This window comes from Falco rusticolus, chromosome Z (genome assembly GCF_015220075.1).
Source record: "Falco rusticolus isolate bFalRus1 chromosome Z, bFalRus1.pri, whole genome shotgun sequence".
NCBI lineage: Eukaryota > Metazoa > Chordata > Aves > Falconiformes > Falconidae > Falco > Falco rusticolus.
In genome coordinates this window covers 60,723,643-60,737,908 of record NC_051210.1, presented here as the reverse complement: position 1 = coordinate 60,737,908, position 14,266 = coordinate 60,723,643, and the positions used below count along the sequence as shown (strand labels likewise).

Below are 14,266 nucleotides of genomic sequence, written 5' to 3'. Positions count from 1 at the left end.
GGCACTCATGAATGCAGTTATATTGCTGAGAAGATTGGTTGGGTGCTGGAATAGACATCTTTCTGGCTCTTAAAAGCCTGCCCTTTTTTCTTGTTTTATTTCTGTCATTATTTTAGTGTGTACTAAAGGTGTCTGCTGTGGTACAATCCCTAGGCAAAGACAGATTATTTGGAAAGCCTTAATCATTGCTTTGAAGTGCCAGAAAGTATTAGCTATTCTGTTTAAATAGAAAGAAGCAGTAATTAACAGGGGATGAAGCAACAGAGGGAGAAAGGGAGAAATAGTAACATAACTGGAATGATGAGGGCTTTACAGCCCGGTCACTCAGAACCTTCCAAATTTTGGAACATTGTGGCAGCAGATGGCACATAGGCCTTTCGGACCAGCAAAAGTTCTGTGTCTCCCAAAACATTTAGACAAGATTAAAACTACCTTGCTAATCTTATGTTTGGTTTGTTTGTTTGGGTTTTTTTATAGGTACTAACTCTTCCCAGAGTAGCTCGCCTAGTTCAAGTGCTCCCAATTCTCCGGCTGGTTCAGGACACATAAGACCCAGCACCCTTCATGGCTTGGGTCCGAAGCTTGGTGGGCAAAGATACAGATCAGGAAGACGCAAATCAGCTGGCAGTATTCCTCTTTCTCCTCTTGCAAGGACACCTTCTCCAACACCCCAGCCGACATCCCCTCAGCGATCTCCTTCACCGTTACTAGGACATTCACTTGGAAATACAAAAATAGCTCAATCTTTTCCTGGCAAAATGCACTCCCCTCCAACTATTGTAAGGCATATTGTTAGGCCAAAGAGTGCAGAGCCGCCAAGATCTCCGCTGCTGAAAAGAGTCCAGTCTGAAGAGAAACTTGCACCCTCTTATGGCGGTGATAAGAAACACTTATGTTCACGAAAACACAGTCTGGAAGTGACCCAAGAAGAAGTGAACAGAGATTTGTGTCAAAGGGAAATAACTCTTCAGAGCTTGGAGGAGAATGTATGTGACATGCCATCACTTACACGAGTCAGGCCTGCAGAGCAGGGCTGCTTGAAACGACCCATCTCCCGAAAATTAGGTAGGCAGGAATCCATCGATGAGCTAGACAGAGAGAAGCTGAAGGCCAAGGTAGTTATGAAAAAGCAAGATTTTGCTGAAAAAGCAAATGCTGCTATACATGAACCTAGCAGTGAACCAGAAAATCCCAACACCTTAAGAATGGAAGAAAGAGACAAAAAAGCATTCCAGAAGGTATTAGAAAGATCAAATCAGTTTGAAACAAAAATTGTTGCTTTGGAGACCCAGTCAGCTGGTGGTATACTCAAAGACACTCTTCAAAAGAATGTAAACTTGAGATTGAATGATGGTGTTGCTTTAGATGCACAGATGTGTCATGGGCCTCTGCCTAATGAACTCAGTCATATTTCTTACGACTTCAAAAGAATTTCCCCTCCGTGTACACTGCAAGATGTGCTACCTCAGTCCTCTGATAGGATGCTAAGTGGAATGGGAGAAAACGCAGATAAAAATGTATCAACAAAAGAATTTGTCAAATTTGAAAGATTAGATGGTAAACTTGCAAATATTGATTATCTTAGAAAGAAAATGTCCATGGAAGAAAAAGATGACAGTGTCTGTCCAGTGCTAAAACCCAAACTGACATCAAATGTTCATGAATGCCTCCAACTTAATACTGGAAGACCCACGAACATACAGCAGGACTCCACTGCAGTTGCCGATGGTAGAACATTTATCAGCAGTGCGCATGCTGCTCAGATGAGCTCAGTTTCTTTTGTTCCTCTCAAGACCTTGAATGGCCGCGCAGATGTGAGTGTGGAAAAATCAGCCCTTCTTTCCACTGAGGCTCCTGTCAGAAAAAGTCCATCAGAATATAAACTGGATGGGAGGTCTGTTTCCTGTTTGAAGCCAATAGAAGGCACGCTCGACATTGCCTTACTTTCTGGTCCTCAGGCATCAAAGACAGAACTGCCTTTGCATGTGCTGCCAGAAGGACAGACCACCAGCAGTGGTGGGGGATCTACTAAACCCACAGCACTACAAGAGAGTGGTGGGAAGGCAGAGCTGGCTGGTCAGAAAGAGCAGTTGCCAAGCTGTTCAAAACCTGACAAAGTCACTGTATCAGAGCCTCAGGTTCTGCAATCAAGCAAGAGTTCTCCAAAACCAACAGTCATCCCTGTGGCTGCAGAAGTAGTGACAGAGAAAAAGGTGTCTAGTCACGCTACTAAAAGCCATATTGCTGTTACTGAAGCTGTTCAGAAGAAAGATACCTCCCCTTCAAAACAAAAGGACAATTCAGTGGAGGCAAAGTCTTGTGTTACTCAGAGTGTTAAAACTACCCAAATGTACTCCAAACTTTCTGCTGTCCAAAGCACTCCTGAAAAAGCTGTAGGAAAAGAGAAGCAAATAAAAAAGGAATTACCTGCCAAACAGCCAGTAGCCCAGAGAAGCTGTGAGCCTATCCCTGCAAAGGTGGAGGTGATCAGGGAGTCATCTCTGAAGGTACCTGTCTCGGATGTCCTGATAACGAGCTACATCAAAAGCAATGAAAAAAATTGTGCTGATTTTGCCCTTCCACCTCAGATGCAAGGAAAAATGCACGCAGCTGGCCCTAGGGCACAGCCTAAAGATGGCAGAGAATCACTGACACAGCTAGGCAAAGATGATGGCAGTGTTGCTAGTAGTTCTGTGGAGAAGGACATAACCAAGCAGAAAGTTCTCAGTGAGTCTAAGAAAGTTACCATCGCAGAGTCAAAGAGTGAAGCTCTTCCATCCAAAGGGCCCATGCGGCCCTTAACAGATACTGATCCTAAAAATGGGAAGTCTGCACTGGTTTCCTCTGTGCAGAAGGACGGTGCCAAAGATTTAGGAAAGAAAGATCAGAAACAGCTCACTGACATAAGGCTTCAAACTACTGAGAGAGAGCAGTCGAGCCCAGTTAGTCGGCAGCAACTTAACACTTCAGGCTCCTCTGCTGTGAGAGACACTGTAAGCAGAAACTGTGCTGTAGATGTTCAGATAGGTGTTCAAGAACATGTGAAACCTGCTGCCACCTGCGTGGAAAGCAGCAGTAATAAACACAAGCCAGACTCTGACACAAGTTCCTCTAAGGCTAAGTGCTTGGATAAACAGACACTGTCTCAAAAACCATGCACTCCAACTGTAAAAGAAAAAGAAACTATTATTCAGATGTCTACCAGCTCCCGGAAAGATGGGAAATATGCCAGTAAAAATGTTGTAGATCCCCTTTCTTCTGTCTCAGGCTCTGTTAGAAAAATGAGCAATGAATATGTGCAAGCCGAAAGGCCTGTGAATTTGGAGCATAGCTCAGTAGCCACCCTCCGAATAAGCAGCATCACTCCTGACATCAAACCCAAATCCTCTTCTGTCACCCCAGTACCAGCAGGCCCAGAGAGTTCTAAGGTGCAGAGGCAAGAACCAGCAGGCTTGGGGGAATCTGTTGATCAAAAGCAACTTCATCTCACTGAAAAAAACCCCATGTCTCCAAAGTTTGCCTCTGTGAAGGACGGTCTCTTGCTGAGCAAACAGGCAGACAGAAGTCCTAGTAATGAGATGATCTCTGCAGACAAAAGACCCGATGGAAAAAAAGGCACTGACGCACTTTATGTTCAGCTCGACAGTGGGAAGGTAGAGCCTACCCTTTGCCTTGCAAACTGTGATGCCAGAGGGAAAGGAGCAGAAAAAGTGACCACAAGTAGCAAAAGCTCTCAAGATTCAAAAGGGAAGGGACAAGTTAATCAAAAACAGCCAGAGGATGCAAATAAGCAGACTGCAATAAAACATTCTTCGGTTGCCAGCGGGCAGAATTCTTGTCATGTGGCTGCAACACCAGGAAAGCCACTGACCTGTTCAGCCAGTTTCTCTGAGTGTAGACAAGAAGTACCTGTTTTGTCTTCAGCGAAGAGCAGTGCATCCTCAGCAAAGGTTAAAGCAGCCTCACCTGAGCTTCCTGCAACCTGCAAGGAGGTAAACAAGAAAAGCGCCTCTTCTGCAGGGAGCGGTAGAGCAGAAATGACTAAAAGTGTTTCACTGCTGGCCTTGCACAGTGCTGCTGTTGTAGTAGAAGCCCACCACCCTGCTTCAAACCCTGGGGGGAAATCTGGAAATCTGGAAAAGTCGTTTTTTGTTAACACTGTGGATGGAAAGGGAAAAGATGCTGTTCAGGCTCAGCAGTCTGCTTCAAGAAAACAGAATGTAGGTAAAGATTTGTCTAGATCAGCAACCATACCTGACCGCCCTAACGCACTTTCTGATGACAAAGACTCAGCTCGGCAGCGGCGAGGAAAGGAGACTTCACGGAGCAGTCCTCACAGGAAGTAGCTGTAAGACCTGGCAGGTGTGAATTAAAGACTAGTTGAAACAATTTCAATATATTAGACTGCCTTTAAACCAGCACTGTGTCATGTCTTTGTGTGCAGCAAAGCTTTCATGTCACTGAGGAGGGAGAACAGGGGATATATAAAGAGAGGACTTTTTTTCAAAATGCCTTCCCAATTGTAACCGGCAAAACTGTTACCATATAGTATTTGTACAAAAATACCTTTACAGCTGAGAGCTGTTTAAGAAAAGATTTCCTCTGTAAATACCTAGCAATGTGTTTGGGGGTTGAATGTAGCATATATACTTTGCTGCTGATTGCATTGTTTACTTTCTCCTTCTTTAGATAGTTGCATTGCCACTTATTTGCCATATTCAAATAATGAAACCAAATTACTAAAACTCAGACCTGGCATAGACATGCACAAGCATTGGTCTAACTGGAAGACAAAACCGGGCTACATTCTTACTTACTAAAAATCCTAGCTAGAGGATAAAAAAAATACTACTACAGCATAAACACAGTGGCTTATTGTAAGTTTTTACATGTATTTTTAATAATCCAATTTTGATAGTACTGTACCTGAGTGACTGCTTCACCAGATCTAACACAAGACCCTACTGCATCTCCCTGCCTCGCAAAGCCTGGCTCTTGGAGTAGGTGTTGTTAAAGCCACGGGAGGACCATTTGGTTTTCAGGGCATCCCAGCAAGAGCCATGTTCTCTGGTGACATGGTGGTTCTCATCTTTTTACTGGGAGTGTGTTCTGTGACTTGCACCTCAGACAAGGCTCAGACTCTGAAGCATAAGTCATGTGCTTATGTTTTGCTGCAGTCCTCTCTTGAGCTCCTTGAGCTTTTTTAAATTCAGACCTTTACCGTGTGAGGCACAAGTATAAGCACATGACTTGCAGTACTAGTATGTCATCCCTGTTTTTAATACATTTAGAGAATATGTATTACCATGGTGTATAGATCTGCATAAATAGCTTCATACAGCGGTAGCTTTTTTCTATTTTATGATAAGGTATAAAGGAAAAAAAGTTTTCATACCATATTCTAAAAAGTTCAGGACATCCAATACATCTTAATACATAGCTGGGGCCTTATGTTGTAAGCTAACTTGCTGTTTTTAGCAAGTAATTCTGGGTTTCATACTCATTTCTAAATGCATTGAGTAGCTCCATACATTTCATAACATAACCTTTTTATTTGTATGCAAAAAAAGTAAATACTGTAATTATCAAATAAGCATTTTGTAACAAAGGAACCTGTTGGAGCTATTTGGTGCTAGAATGTGAGTGTCTTTTGACTTTTGCTAAGCCTTATTTAAATTTTGTATACTGTGGAATATGTAGACTTTAATCATTTTAGTGTGGACGTTTATTTTGAAGAGTGAAAGGTAAAATTTGAAATACGTGCAGAAGCACTACAACTTAACCCTTGCATATGCATGGGTTTTAATGATGGGGATCAATAGAATGGTGTTTTTGCTTATTCCTGTTATCTGTACAAACAATAGAGCTAGGCCTCTACCTGTTTCATCAGGATTTATGGATTGTCTTTCTGTGTCAAAAGTTAGAAAATCTTTCATACAAGCACAGTGTAATCTTGACTTGGAGGTTTGTATGACAACTGACAGAGTGCAGAATTCATTTTCCTCTGGTGAAAACTTTATTGTACTGATTAGTTGACTTGGATTACAGCAAACCTGTCATGGAAAGATAATACCACAAACAAGTCCTTCTGATTTTTCATGTGGCACCAGAACATTCATACTGCCTTTGATGTGTTCACATTCACAGAGGAGCTAGTGAGCAGTGGATATTTTTTGAGCAGTTCTAAAGATAAAATGGTCTCAACATTTACAGTTCATCTGTGCTTTGGCAGTTACTACAAATGAATGCTAATGCACTTTGAAGTAACATTTCTGTCTGGGAGGTATTTCCTAGTTCACAGTCTTCTGCATTTTTCAGCTATCCTCTTGTTTCCTTTAAAGCACATCTAGTTACTTGTTTATGGTAGACCTTTATGTATATTTTGTATAGTTCATTATCACTTCTGACAAATAAGTTCTTTGCATTTTGGAAGTGTAACAGTGCTTAGGCTTGTGTTTATGTAGTATATGTTTGGTGTTTACCTTATCAGTGAGCTGTTAGAGATCCTCCTGCCAGTGTTCTATTTGGTTAGTCTTTATGTGATTGTAGATCTGATGTGTTCTTTTGTAGACTTCCTCTGTAGATTCCTCAGCTGACAGGAAAAAGAGGAGGAAAAAAAAAAAAAGAAAACATTGTTAGGGTCTGTGCAATAAAGTGTTTGCAGTCTTATTTTCTCTAAGAAACTCCTTATGGATGTCATAATTGTTATATATTGAACACGATTATTTATACTTATGCAGTTGCATAACAATGAAATAAAAAGTCCGCATGAAACACGGTTGTGTTAGCATTTGAACTGCTTTTATTCCTGTAACTTAAGGCACATCTCTGCTCTGCTTGGAGGTGAGTGATTGGGTTTGGTTTTTTCCCTCTGGGGCCAGCTCAGTGCACCCCTTAAGGCACGTGCTGGCCAAAGAGCTTGCATCAGGCAGTGCCATGTAGTCTGTAGGTGGAGGGTGGCTGCATGGCTGAGTATCTTGTCTCAGGCAGTGGCTGGAACCACTGCTCTGCTGTTGGGTAGCAACAGGGCAGGACTGTTGATTTTCATCTTTCCACTTCTTGCAGAGGAGTGGTGTCTTAAAGTACATGTGCTTTTACTGTTCCCTTGCCGGTAGTGCTGCACAGCTGCCCAGCAGGGATTGTTTTCTCTGTGGTTTTCCTCTGTACAGCGCCAAGTGTAGAAGTGTTGCAGCATCACTTTCACTGCTTTGCTCTCTGAAACCAGGAGGTGAGAAGAAGCTGCAGGTTACCCTCAACCTTTCCAACTTGCTGCAACCCAGCAGAACACAGATGGTCTGCAAAACTGGTGCACTGGCAGAGGGTGCGCTGAATTGATGAGGGGAGAGCAGGATCAGGATGGTAGTGAGTTCAGTCCTGTTAGGCACCATTCGCCTCAGGTGATTCCCTTGCTCTCTGTGTGTGCCAGCTTCCCAGCTGTATTTGAAAAAATAGGAGATAAAAGGCCTGACTGGAAACCAAGGACTGCACCAGATCAGAGCTTGACTGGGTAAACAAATTCTATAAGAAAAAAAAAAAAATGCTGACTCTTTCCATTTATATCATTGATAAGTAATCCCAGAAGACTAAACCTTTGGACTTCAAAAAGTTTTAGTACGTTAATCTGGATCTTTTAGTGTATTGCAGCCCTATACAAATTTTCCTTCAGAATGATCAGTCCCTGTATTCAGGATTTGTGTATCCTGAAACATAAAGTATATGCTGTCAGCAGTGGCGTTCACATGGTGTCCTATGAATGGCATTTTGCAGGCGCATAAGAAAGCAGAGATGACATCATCTCTGTAAGTCAAAGAGAAAATAAAAAAGGCAACAGATGAAGGTATGGTCATCAAAAACAACTTGTTATAAAGGGGGAAGGGATGAGTCACAGGGAAGTCTGTACTTACACTCTGTGCAAATATATATTGTACAGGAACATGTTCGCTGTTTCGCCTTTTTTGGCCACCTTTGAGTTGGAACTGACTTGTGTCTGCGTGCGTCTATGCCAAGGCACTGGGTAGCGTTTTAGAAACTGGTGATGGTTAAATCCTGAGTTCTCTGAAAGTGAAGAGGCATTTCAGAAAGCATCAGCCCAATGCAGTTTTCACCTCAAGTTGCTGATATTTGTGGATCTCCTGCAGTTACTACCTGGTTAATTGCAGCAAAATTTTTTTGTGCCTGTCCCAAGCTATGGACAGTGTCGTGCTCCCAGTTAATTTCATTATTTATCACTTTCCTGAGCCTACAAATTTAAGAGGGAAACAATGGAAGATGCAGGTGTCTCTTGGTACCCACACTGCCATTTGTGCTTGATTGTTAGACAATGCAGTTATCAGAGGTTTCTTATTTAACCAGTCAGATTTGCAGAGGGAGGGGAAAGCGCACCTTGAACCCTGGGCTGACTTCAGGAGCATGCCTGCCTTGCTCCCAACGGTAAGTTAGGGAGTCCTCACCTCAGGCAGTGTGGTTTGCTCAGGGACATTTCTCTCTGTTAGACAAGTCCTTGTGGAAGGGCTCATCTGGCACATGCAGCCTGTGCAGAGCATGCTCTGCAGCTGGGCAGTTGGAGTGCAGTGCCTGCTGACGGGGTCAGGAAAATCTAGGGGTGGGGTGGGGAGGAATAAAAAAAAAATCTGCTTGTGTTTGTAGGCAACTGGAGAAGAAACATTGAGCCTCTCCCTGCGTGCCCTTGGGTAGCACACGGCTACAAAAGCAGGAGGAGAAGCTGTTGGGGTAAGGCAGGTGGCATACATGACATGAAGGCATCTGAAAGCTGCAAGAATCCATGTTGTGTTAATCTGATCTGCTAAGAGATGATAAAAGGGTTTTTTCAAGTAAGATATTTTCTTACTGCAGAAAACAAAGCAAGGTTTCTTGTCAGCAGTATCTTCGGAAATCAGCAAAAACTTCCTAGTCCAGCAGGGATCTTTGAAATCTTAGCCAGTCAGCATGTTATGAAGGAAGATGTCGAGGAAATGCCTTTGGGGCAGGAGCTGATGGTGAATGTGGAGTGCTGTGTGGGCAGTGCTGAGAGAGGGCTGGCCTTCCACATCTCCGGGAGCAGCTGCAGCTCCTGGCTTAACGCACTGGGGAGCCCTGCAGGGCAGGGTGCGACTCCATGTAGTGCCTGCTCTGCTGTGGAGACAGAGGGGTCATACCCTCCGAGAAGGTTGTCCCTATACGTCAGGGTTAGCCTGTTAGTAAAGCACTAGTGCCATAAATCAATCACGCTGTGGTAACACAGGGCAGATCAGTAGGCATGGCAAGCTCCCGTCAGACCCTGGGTCAAATGCACATACTCCTGTCTCGCCACTAGGTTTATTCACATGTGAAGGCAGAATAAGGTATCTGGTTGTTCAGTGAACGTAATAAGTCTGTCTCTTTTTCCTGCCTAGCTGTTGCATACCCTGTTGGAGCAAGGAGATTCTGACTTCATGGGTGCACACCAAATGCAACGTGAAGTAGCTGTTGGCGTCAGGAGCACCCATGGGATCTGGTTGCCACTCCTCACTGCACTGCCCCCTTTGCAGTCTCTAGTTCTCTCTCCTGGGCTGCTGCTGGAGGTAACAGTCCACTCCAGGCTGCCACAGGAAGACTGACAGCTGTTGTTGCTGAGGTTTCTTGCCCTGTGCAAGCAAATGTAATGCCAAGCACCTGCAGATTCTTGAGCAAATCCACAAGTTTTATGATTGAATATGAAACTGTTGCTAGTCCCTGCTTACTGTGGAGTCTAGTAAATAGTACAGGAGTAGGACCTGCCCCAGGGTGAGAGATGGCCAGGCAGAGGTTCAACGACCAGGAACTTTCAAAGGATCAAAAACATTTTAAAGATATTGGAGACATGATACAGGCTGATTCTGTCAGTCCTGCGGGTATGGGTCTTACGTGACTATGAAAGTTGTGTCTGCTTTTCACAGTAAGTTTTTTTTTTTTTTTCTTTTTAGTGGAACAGGGTACATACTGCCAGCTCTTAAACAGCATTGGTTTTCAAGGGCATTTGGTAGAGGCTGGGTGTTTGGTTGGGTTGGTTTTTTTGGTTGGGAGTTGTGGTGGTTTGGTTTTCTTTTTTTAAAGACAACAAGGTTTCCATTATGGCCCTTGGATCATCCCTTTACAAGAGCCTTGGCAGTAGTAGCTGGGACGCCAGGGCAAACACTGAGTTGAACTGGGATTTCTCTATAAGAGAAGTTACTCATGTTCAAGGCTCAAGTCATAGTTTGTTTTTCCAGTTCTCAAGTACAATTTTTTCATAATTTTTCTAAAAGTTGCAATACAAATGGAAAGGTTATTACAAAAGTTAAGAGAGTACAGGTCACAAACACAAACAGTAAGTTGTCTTTCATCTTAATACAATGAATTGCTGTAAAACTCTTCTGTATCTCCATCATAAACTTGTATTCACTGGTAATTTTGCTTGAAATAGTGAGCACCCCAAATGAAGATGGCACCACAGGATAACATAGCCAGGACAACTACAATGATTCTTGCTGTGTTGATCTCACAGGAGGGCAAGACTGTGGCCAGCTGAGCCCCAGCTAGCAATTTTGGGCTCAGAGCATCTTGTTCCTTCAGGGTTTTCAATTTTATCCAGACTCTGCTTGTACCAGGTAATTGAACCAATATTGGAGCAGGTGCAGTCCAGAGGATTGTAACTTAAATTGATTATGCAATGGCCAGCAAGAGACACTAGCTTGTCATGTGGTACAATACAGATCCTGTTGTGGGCAAAATTGAGGTAGATGCTCTTGAGGTTTGAAAATGCTTCTGTGCTGAGCGCAGTAATTCTGTTGTGACTCAGATCAATGTGCTGTAACTTCTTGAGGCTGTGAAATGCTTGGTCATTTATTGCTGTCAGTTCACAGGATGATAAAACTAGCACCTCTTAATTGGATAGCTGTTGGAACAGTTTGTCCTTTGGCATGATCCCCAATTCAAAGTTATTTTGACTAAGGTCCAAGAGCATGAGCTTTTCCAGACCTGGAAAGGGGTGCTGAACACTATTGTTAATATGGGAGGAGGAAAGATTCAGCACTTGCAAGAGATGCAGATTTCAGAAAGGACCCTCTAAAATGTTGATGCGCAGAGGTGTAATGCTAGGTCCAACAGCTCCAGGTTAGCACCATCCCTAATGACTATGTCTTGGGGGTGAAGCTTTATGTTGTGGCTCAGATTCAGGTACTGAAGACTACTTAAACCACTGAAGGCTTTGTCACAGCACTCAAAGCTTTCAGTGTGACTCTTACTTAAATTGAGATGTTGAAGCTTTGCCAGATTCTCCAAACAGCCAGAGCCCAGCTGCAGGACCTGCAAGTTCCCCGTGGAGGTGCGTGAGGGAGGGGCAGGCAGCAGAGCTGATGGTGCAGAGGTGCTCAAAGGAGTTCACATTGAGAACTAACTCCACTAGCAAGGTCATGCTGCTGATGCTGGTGGGCAGTGCGCTGAGCTGGATCCAGCTTTTGAAGCCTGGTCAAGCACTGAATCGTGTCAGCGTTTAGGTTTCTGAAGTGCCGAGCTGCAGATAGAGATCCCTGACAGACATTTTACATAGACCATGTAAAACATTGGGCTTATGTAGGGCTCCTTTTCCACACCCTAAAGTGCTCCTAGCCAGAGGATCTGGGCTGTGGAGTTCTGTGTTGCCACCAGGACCCCAGGGATGTCAGCACAGCCCCCAAAGTCCAAACTGTAGAAATGGAACTGGAAAGCTCCAGGTTCAATGTATGTAATGTTGTTGCCTTTAAAGATGAGAATTACATTGCTGGTCTTCTGCAGGATGTGAACATCTGCTGCTGTGATTGCCTTTATGTTACTCATTTGAAAGTCAAGATATTTGAGGTTTTGAGTGGGACAGTTGGGAGGAAGCTGCAGCGAAAAGATGTGGTTGCTGCCCAAGATGAGGGTATCCAAGCTGTCCAGATTTGTTATTGGAACAAAGGACATACTGGTTATTCCCATCTGCATTGACAAGCTGCTTCGGGGACCATAGGCCAGCAAACGCTGTGTCAGAGAGGAGCATGAACAGGTTTCCAGACAGCACAATTGTCTGCAGCTGCCTGTTGCTGTGAAAGGTACTGTCATCACCCGGATGATTTGACACCTTGAGAAAGCAACAGAAAGCAACATCAGTGGCCTGCCTCACAAAACTCTCCTGGTATATGTGGTAACTCAAACTACACTTCATATCTGTAAAAAATCATGTTAGGTTGCCTTCACCAGGATAAAAATGTATGCCTTTTCCAGCAACGCTTGCCTTGTACTTGTAAGTTCACATTTAAATACAGGATCCTGGTAAGAAGAAAAAGCTGCCCTGAAATGATGTGTGTGAAGAGGCATTTATGGAAGTCAGAGAGACTTAAAGTTTTTAGTGTCCAGCTTAATAAAATGAAAATCTCTTTTCCTATAGAAAAAAACTGGGCATTTCCAAGGCCCAGACCTGTCTTTTTCTGAGGTTTAGGGAAAAATAGAGAAAACTTAATTTTAAAAGTGCTATAGTGACTTTGCTGTCACTACTGTCTTAGCAGCAGTAATATCTGGAAAATGCATGCTTCACCCACTGTCCTGCAATTGATTGTCATCAGAGGAGAAGCCTAGACATTGCCCAAGCAGATCAGCCTCTGCTTAGCGAAATATTTCACCAGCTGTCTGCAAGCGCTACTGGTAGTTTTCCTGTGAAGACAGGGGAGATGCTGCTGTGGTGTGCTCCAGGCGGCTCTGGCTCTGGCAAGGGCAGAGGGTTTTGCTAATGTGATGTGCAGAAGTGAGGATGCTCCTGTACCTTATTGAGTCCAAGTACATAAGAGACTTGAGCTCAGAGAAGGTTGAATTCTGGAGGGAAGAGAGTACGTTGAAGCTGAAGTCAAGGTTTTCTGTTGTGACAGGTAGTTTTTCAGGAATCTCCCTCAGTCCTAAACCTTCACAGATACAGCGTTTATTTACTGTAATCTGTGGAAAATACGTAGTGAAACTGCAAGAGGTATGTACCGCAAATATAAATAGGTAACTATGGCACTTCAAACAAACAAAAAAACCCCACCAAACAGAATCTTGAATTATTTAAAAACACAGCGCCAGAACCCTAGGAAGCCTCAGCTCAGGCTTGCAATGAACAGCCCTGAGGTTTTGTGGAGTGTTTTAAAAATTAATGCCTTGAATCTTTCTTGTACTAATTTGAAGTGTGTTTCATCTGTAGCATTTTCTTATCAAAGTTAGCACATATGAGGATTGTTTACTCTTCTGGATGAATTATTAATCCCTAAAAAAGCATTCCTACAAGATAGTTTTAAATTCTGAATTTCATGAGTCTTCTAACAAAGCTTATTCTAAGGAAAGTCTTAAGAAAACCTTGCAGAGGGGAGTTACGAAAGAGCAGGTCTGGGAATATTTCTAGAAGGAACGTGTCCAAATTAATTGGATCTGGACTGCAGTTACACGCTGCAGGGAGAGGATGGCGAGAAGGTTTAGCACAGGCTAGACAAAAATCATAGCTGATGTGCTGAGTCTTCAAAATTTCTATGAAGGTTTTCCATTTTAACTGGAAATAAATTGGTCTGTTATATAGAGAAGTGTCTACTCTGTGGATACGAGGGAGATTCTGTGTGCCTGACCTGCCTTTGCCTGGTGATTGCGTGAAAGTCAGCCAGAGCCTGGGACTGTGGCACGCAGGGGTGCTGCGCTGAAACAGCCTGCCATGCTGCTCAAGGCAGTGGATATGCTCGGAGCATTGTACTTGTCCCAGCTACCGAGGTGCGGTGGGGAGCCCAGGCACAGCCAGCGCCGCATCGGCCCCCTCCTCACGCAGCCCGCCCGGAGCGGTGGGTCCCTGGGGCCGCGTGGGAGCTGCCGCTTTGGCAATATCCTGCCAGGAAGCTCGGAAGCGTTCTGCTTGTGGGGAAGTCAGCACACGTGTTGCACGGTTGGCCAATATGGCCATTTTAATTAGGTTTATTATTTTAATTAGGTTCAAAGCTATTCTATTAGCCAGAAGAGAGCAAGCACAGGCAGTGGAGTGGGTTGTCCAGAGAGAAACGCACTGGAGCCTGGAGCCTGTGACAAACAGGGGGACAGTGCAGGTGGGTGCCCTGTGGGGCAGGGGCACGTGGCCCAGCGGGGTTTTGTTGAGGTGGACATGGTGGGGACACTGGGGGACAGCGCACAAGGTTCAAGTCTGTCCACTCACATGGGTCTGTGAGTGTTTGAGACTGAACCTTGTCTCCACCCGTTTGTGGCTTAGGAGAGGCAGGCGGGCAGTGACAGCACTCAGTGTCCTCGC

General features: G+C 44.1%; 2 protein-coding genes across 2 annotated transcripts in view; one reads left to right on the top strand and one right to left on the bottom strand.

Annotated features, from left to right (window-relative positions):
- Positions 1-6,774, top strand: part of MAST4 (microtubule associated serine/threonine kinase family member 4) — a 201,292-nt gene extending 194,518 nt beyond the window's left edge. The window contains exon 27 of the mRNA XM_037372641.1: positions 448-6,774. Within this exon, the coding sequence (XP_037228538.1) occupies positions 448-4,346 (3,899 nt within the window). The 3' untranslated portion in view covers positions 4,347-6,774. The remainder of the gene's footprint in view (positions 1-447) is intronic.
- A 3,621-nt stretch (positions 6,775-10,395) lies between these two features.
- Positions 10,396-13,927, bottom strand: CD180 (CD180 molecule). Its single transcript, XM_037372640.1, is given in 11 exon segments — positions 10,396-10,545; positions 10,547-11,088; positions 11,091-11,314; positions 11,316-11,444; positions 11,446-11,509; positions 11,512-11,559; positions 11,562-11,959; positions 11,961-12,075; positions 12,078-12,094; positions 12,773-12,961; positions 13,737-13,927. Coding segments are annotated over 11 exon segments (2,067 nt in total).
- Positions 13,928-14,266: the final 339 nt, after the last annotated feature.